This window comes from Neophocaena asiaeorientalis, unplaced genomic scaffold, assembly GCF_003031525.2.
Source record: "Neophocaena asiaeorientalis asiaeorientalis breed wild unplaced genomic scaffold, Neophocaena_asiaeorientalis_V1.1 scaffold253, whole genome shotgun sequence".
Lineage (NCBI taxonomy): Eukaryota > Metazoa > Chordata > Mammalia > Artiodactyla > Phocoenidae > Neophocaena > Neophocaena asiaeorientalis.
Window position 1 is genome coordinate 4,253,933 of NW_020174553.1, and position 7,093 is coordinate 4,261,025.

A 7,093-nucleotide genomic window follows, 5' to 3' on the forward strand; every position below is an offset into this window, starting at 1 on the left:
AGAGTCATTCTTGCAATGAAAGATGCTGTGAAAGATCTCTGGAGGGAAACAAAAATGTCAAAGGCAGGCCTGCCTTTTCATAGAAGCCTTGAGCTTCAACTTCTGACTTTCACTGAAGAGTTTTCCAACCCCGGCCCCGCCAGTGGAAGGGTATGTATGGAGAAGAGCTTAGCAGAGTCAACAGGCAGCCTCTTTGGGTGTTTTGCGGGTTTTGTTTTGATTTGGTTTGTTTTTCCTGTGTTCAAGCTTCACTATTCCAAGACTTAAGTAGAGACCTTAAGACAAAAATGAGAGGGAAGGATATTCTTTGCCTGTGAATTCTCTTAGATGATGAAAATCCATTTCAAGGATACAAGAGAGGGCTTCCCTGGTGGCGCAGTGGTTGAGAGTCCGCCTGCCGATGCAGGGGACACGGGTTCGTGCCCCGGTCTGGGAAGATCCCGCATGCCGCGGAGCAGCTGGGCCCGTGAGCCATGGCCGCTGTGCCTGTGCGTCCAGAGCCTGTGCTCCGCAACGGGAGAGGCCACAACAGTGAGAGGCCCACGTAGCACAAAAAAACAAACAAACAAACAAAAAAGGATACAAGAGAAACAATACTGTCATTTTTTTTTTACTTTTATTGAATTATAGTTGATTTACAATGTTGTGTTAACTTCTGCTGTATAGCAAAGTGATTCAGTTATACATATGTATATATACATTTTTAATATTCTTTTCCATTATGGTTTATCACAGGATATTGAATGTAGTTCCTTGTGCTATACAATAGGACCTTGTTGTTTATCCACCTTGTATATAATAGTTTGCATCTGTTAATCCCAAACTTCCAATCCTTCCCTCCCCCATCCCCCTCCCCCTTGGCAACCACAAGTCTGTTCACTGTGTCTGTGAGTGTTTCTGTTTTGTAAATAAGTTCATTTGTGTCATATTTTAGATTCCACATATAAGTGATATCATATGGTATTTGTCTTTCTCTTTCTGATTTAGCTTAGTATGATAATCTCTAGGTCCATCCATGTTGCTGCAAATGGCATTATTTCACTCTTTTTTATGGCTGAGTAATATTCCGTGTGTGTGTGTGTGTGTGTGTGTGTGTGTGTGTGTGTGTGTGTGTGTGTAATATGTATTATATATATCGCATCTTTATCCATTTCTATGTTGATGGACATTTAGGTTGTTTCCATGTCTTGGCTGTTTCAAATAGTGCTGTGAACCTTGAAGTGCATGTATCTTTTTGAATCATAGTTTTGTCCGGATATATGCCCAGGAGTGGGATTGCTGGATCGTATGGTAACTCTGTTTTTAGTTTTTTGAGGAACCTCCATACTGTTCTCCACGTGGCTGCACCAGTTTCCATTCCCACCAGCAGTGTAGGAGGGTTCCCTTCTCTCCACACCCTCTCCAGCATTTGTTATTTGTAGACTTTTTAATGTTGGCCATCCTGACAGCAACACTGGCACATTAATAAAATAATAGTACAGTCCTTCTTGTGCTCCCGTGAACTTCAAAAGCCCTGTCCTTCTAAAGTTCAGAGTGCTAAGCAGACAGCCAGTTCACTTCAAGAGGCTCAGACAAACAGTGGAATTGCTCAGGCTACCTGCAAAGTCAGCAAGCAGAAGGAAACCATAGAGCCAGAAAGGAAAGACGGGGGGTTTTTTTGCTGCTCATTTAGTAACATTTCAAGGTGGTGATGTGGAGAAGAGTGTGGAGCACGTTGTCTGAAATTATGAACTGAGTCTAATCCTTCCTCAGAACTTACCCAACATCTTAAGCCAAGTTTGCCAGGGTTGAGTCCATTTAAGGAAACTGGTGATCACATCTCTTTCATTCAGAAGAGAACATATAACTTAGATCCAACCAGGAAGTGTCAAGGACAAGGCTTCAATAAAGAGATATTTTCAAAATCATTGTTCCTAAGATCATATTAGCACATGTTCTCATAATATCATCTTGACCAGGACATGAAATGAAAGGGCAGATGTCAGAGGAGGAAGTAAAGTAACTTTACTGGAACCTGGGACTTGGTTCACAGCCACTGCAGTTGGGCCGCCCCACAACTCCCTATCTCACTTCCCTCCTCCTGAGTGTTCAAAATAGGAATCCAATCCAAGGTCAGAATGTTCTGAGTTTTTGTTCCAAAGGAAGAGTCCAGCTTCTGTGTTGCTTTCTGGGAAGGTGTTTTCAGGGAAACTTTTTCTCTTCCCGGCATCACTCACTTCCAAGAGCCTGAGATTGGGCATTGGATGTTGGTTTATACTGAACACGAAACCAGAACTAGCTCAGCATCATGACAGAGAAAAATCATAAGCTCCTTGGGAGAAATTTGAGAAACACGTTGTAGATTCAAAAGTTCATTTCTAAGACATCCTTGGGAACTCAGAATGCACTTTCCCGTAGGAAGTGTTAGGCCAGCCCACCACAGCCAACAGCACTCATCACATAGCAAAAAGAGTGCTGTACTAACAGCATTCTAGAACCTAATTGGCACTGCTTCTGAGAGAACACATCGCAAGTCTCAAATAGGTCTACCAGAACCACAGCACTCTCGCTTTCCCCGGTTCAGTGGCAAGATCTTCCCCCATCTTCTAGCTCCAATCTGCCACCAATGAGCCACAGGAGGTCTCCTCACAGCATGTGGCAAAGCAGTCCCAGCAAAGGCTGGTGTGGGGGTGCAAGGCCCAAGGGGGAAATGGAGGATGTGAGAGCCTCCAGATTTGAGAATTACAGAGCAATGCCCCAGTGAGATCATCAACTGGGATTCTGTAGGAACAGTCACCACTGAGTCTGGTGGGGCAGGAAGAGGGTTTAGGTGGGGGGTTGTGTAAAGAACCAGATTGGGAAGGGACGTGGAGCCAGATAGGAGCACAGGTTTTAAGGGAAGTAATTTTCCTGGTAATGGTTTCATCGGGCGTTCCTTTGGAAGCCCAAGGAGAAGAGCAGCAGTGGAGATTTTCTGTTGTCATCTTCACTGGTGGAGGCCCCTTTAAATGAACCTTATTTATCTGCAGTGCAGATCCACAACTCACCTGGGCCTCCCCCACCCCCCAGGGACTGCCTCAGACCCAGCTCACACGACTGTGTCCTTGACCTTCTGTCCCATGGGACATCCGACCTCAGCACAGTGTCAGCATTTATCCTTCAGTGCAAGCACTAGGGGGCAGGTCAGAGATGCCTCTGCTTTTGGAGCTGGCTAGGCCTTGGTCGATTTGTAAGAACACATTCTAGAACCAAACCCTTATATCTCTGTGGCCAGGACAGTGCAAAGGTTTCTCTCTTTTTCCTCTCCAATACCAAAGACCCACTATGTGCTAGACTTACTTTGGTCTTGAAGAAACAAGAATAAATACTAATGGTGGTTGGGTGGTTGGGTGGAATGTTGGGTGACAACACACTTGAACACAATGAACACAATTTACCCATTAGAAGCAGTTGGAATCTAACCTATTGGACCAAAAGGAGGAAATGAGGAATTCTTCCTATGCATGTGTTAAAGAGACCTAAAACAGTGGAGAGCTAGAGGGGGAGCCTCTCAGGCAGCCATAGTGAGTGCAAACAAGCATAAACACCTTTGGAGAACCAAGGGTATGAGTCTAGGTTATCCTGCAGCCACCAAGATCAAAGTAATCACAATTCCTCACTTCATTTGGACTCTTTGCCAACTAATCTAAACAGATTCACCCATATGCCCATTCATGCTGCCTCTGAGCCATGTGACTTTCCTTTCCACCGCCAGCCTACAGATATTTTGGGGATCCCCATGTGAAGGAAACCTGTTTTAGAGAGTGCAGGACCAGGGCAGTGGTGGCCAGGATCTGTTGGGCTGAACCCTGACAACTCTGCTGCCTGAGCTTTCTTTTCTGATTGACCCTGACTCTGCTGCTTAGGGAGTGTGTGAATTGGGCAGCTTATCTTAACCTCTTGCGGCTCAACTGCCTCGGCTTTAAAATGGGGATTTATTGACTTTGCAGGTTTGTTATGAGGGCTAAACTATATAATGCACAGAAGATGCATGGCACACTGTCTGGCAGAAAACAGGCCCTGAAGAGCTGGGAACTGCTTGTTCTATTTGCCTCTCCTCTCTAGAGGCTGCCCTGGGGAAAGAAATATGACGGCTGCTTCTCCTGTGATTCTCAGAAGTTTCACCCTCACAGCCCACGTTCCAGGGGCTGCAGTCAGCCTCTCTTTGGACCCCAGAGAGACGTGTGGACTTATGAAATTACCAGTCAAGATTTGGTCCACCAGAGCCTGATACCAGGAGATGTCACCAGATGGGTTCTCCCTTTGCCTGGGAGTCTAGGATTTCCACCGTCTAAACATCCTTCATTGCCAAATGCTGCCACCCTCAGGGCAATGCTCCGTGTAGGTGCCCTGCCCACCAGCCAGAGCCTGGGACACAGGTTTCCTTTCTGTTTCCCACAGGCTGATCTGGCATTTCATCCTGCACCACTTGAGGAATGTAACAAGGCGAGGGCCGGGGCGGGCTGTCTGTTGGTCACATGCTGCCTCTGGTGTCCCTGCTGGAAAACTTGCCTCTGCCACATCTAGATCTGCAGGGCCATGAGACGAAGCTTTGGAAAGGAACAGTATGTGAAGATATTAGTCCGTGGAGTATTTTCCCCTCCTTGTGTGTTCTCTTTCCTCACTTCTCTTTCCTCACTTCACTTCCAGCAGGCTCAGATCTTATTGTCTCGGGCTAACAGGTGGTAGCTCTGAGTGTGTCTGGAGGATGGAGAAGGGGAAATGCAGCTTTCAGGCCTCCCTGGATTTTGCTTTCTAGAAGTCTCTTTAAGAAAACACATCCAGATGTAGAAAACAAACTTATGGTTACCAGGGGATCGGGGTGCGGGGAGGGATAAATTGGGAGACTGGGATTTACATATACACACTACTATATATAAAAGATAACTAATAAGAACCTGCTGTATAGCACAGGGAACTCTACTCAATACTCTGTAATGGCCTATATGGGAAAAGATTCTAAAAAAAAATTTAAAAAGTGGATATATGTATAACTGCTTTGCTGTACACCTGAAACTAACACAACATTGTAAATCATCTATATGCCAATAAAAATTTTAAAAAGGAAGTGAGATACCTATTAAAATACAGACAAACAGAAAACCACATCCGGGCTTTGAAAGAAGTGAGAGGAAGAGGTTGTAAAGAGAATGTCTTGAGTCAGACGGGCGCGGAGACGCTTCTGGAAGTAGCATCGCGATGGCTGCACAAGGAGAGCCCCAAGTGCAGTTCAAGCTCGTATCGGTTGGTGACACCTTGGGCGTTGAGGTCCATCCCCTTGTGTTCCATACCAACAGAGGACCCATTAAGTTCAACGTATGGGATACAGCTGGCCAGGAGAAATTTGGTGGACTGAGAGATGGCTATTACATCCAAGCTCAGTGTGCCATCGTAATGTTTGATGTAACAATCGAGGGTTACTTACAAGAACGTGCCTAACTGGCATAGAGATCTGGTACGAGTGTGTGAGAACATCCCCATCGTGTTGTGTGGCAACAAAGTGGATATTAAGGACAGAAAGGTTAAGGCAAAGTCGATTGTCTTCCACCAAAAGAAGAATCTTCAGTACTATGACATCTCTGCCAAAAGTAACTACAATTTTGAAAAGCCCTTCCTCTGGCTTGCTAGAAAACTGATCGGAGACCCTAACTTCGAGTTCGTCGCCATGCCTGCCCTCACCCCACCAGAGGTGGTCATGGACCCAGTGTTGGCAGCGCAGTAAGAGCACGATCTAGAGGTTGCTCAGACAACTGCCCTCCCGGATGAACACGATGACCTGTGAGAAACGTGAAGCTGGAGCCCAGCGTCAGAAGTCTAGTTTTATAGGCAACTGTCCTGTGATGTCAGTGGTGCAGCATGTTTGCCACTTTATTATGTAGCTAAGCAGAACATGTGCTTAATGTTTGGGATGCTAAAGGAGATGAATGGGCTTTGGAGTGAATGTGGCAGTTAAAAAAAACAACAGACCTTCATTTTTTTGGACCTGCATATTGAGGTGTTTTGGAACACAGTTCTTTCCTCCTTGAGTTTCAAATATAAGACCGCTACGGTCACATCACAGTGTTCAGTGGTGGAATCTTAACTGTCATTCCCATTCCTTTTCGTTTAGAATCAGAATAAAGTTGTATTTCAAATATCTAAAAAAAAAAAGAGAGAGAATGTCTTGAAGAAGTAAGGTTGCCCAGGCTTCCCTCACGCTCTCTGATTTCCCCTCCAAACTGGAAGCAGAGACCCCAGGCCAGAGGAGAGGAAGAGAGAAGACAGGGCCTGGGGCGCATGTGCTGGTTTTCTTTTGCTGCATCACACATCCCCACATACCTGGCAGCTTGAAACACTGATCGCAGTTCTATAGACCCAGCTGGTCCTAGAGTCTACAGTCCTGGTTCCATAGGTCCGGTGTGATAGGGCTGGGTCTCTGCTCAGAGTATCACAAGGCTGAAATCAGGGTGTCAGCCAGGCTGGGAGAAATGCGCTTCCAGGCTCACTCGGGCTGGAAGAACTCAGTTTCTTGGCGCTTAAGGGGCTGAGGCCCATGCTTCCTTGCTGGCTGACAGTCAGGGCTGCCCTCCATTCTGTCGTCAAGCCAGCAATGGCGTGTTGAATCCTTCCCATGCTTTGAATCCTTGGCTTCCTCTCCTACAACCAGCAGGAAGAATGCTCTGCTCTTAAAGGACTTGTGTAATTAGGTGAGGCCCACGTGACTGTTCTCTTTAATTTAAGGCCAGCAGATTCGGCACTTCAGTTACATCTGCAAACTCCCTACACAGCAGTACCGAGATTACTGTTCATTGTATAACTCAGGAAAGGTGTGTGTACCCCTGGGACCAGGAATCTTGGAGGCTGTCATAGAATTCTGCCTCCTGTAGTCCCAGGGCAAGGAACTGAACCCTGCTTCTTGGCAGCAGCATTATGGCCGTGGAGGGAAGGGCTGGGTGATGTGCCCAGCAACGCAGGATTGTGGAGACCCCTGCAAAGATGCTCCCACGCCCTAGGCTTGCCCTGAAACTCATAGGACGGTGTCACATCCCCAGTCCCGCAGCCACCATGTGGAACTGGACGGTGGACATGTGACCAG

The 7,093-nt window shown here is 46.5% G+C and overlaps 1 protein-coding gene across 1 annotated transcript; it reads left to right on the forward strand.

Annotated features, from left to right (window-relative positions):
• The first annotated feature begins 5,180 nt into the window (after nucleotides 1-5,180).
• On the forward strand, nucleotides 5,181-5,800 carry LOC112407951 (GTP-binding nuclear protein Ran-like). The gene is given in 2 exon segments (XM_024757444.1): nucleotides 5,181-5,427; nucleotides 5,429-5,800. Coding segments are annotated over 2 exon segments (582 nt in total). The 5' UTR covers nucleotides 5,181-5,217.
• Nucleotides 5,801-7,093: the final 1,293 nt, after the last annotated feature.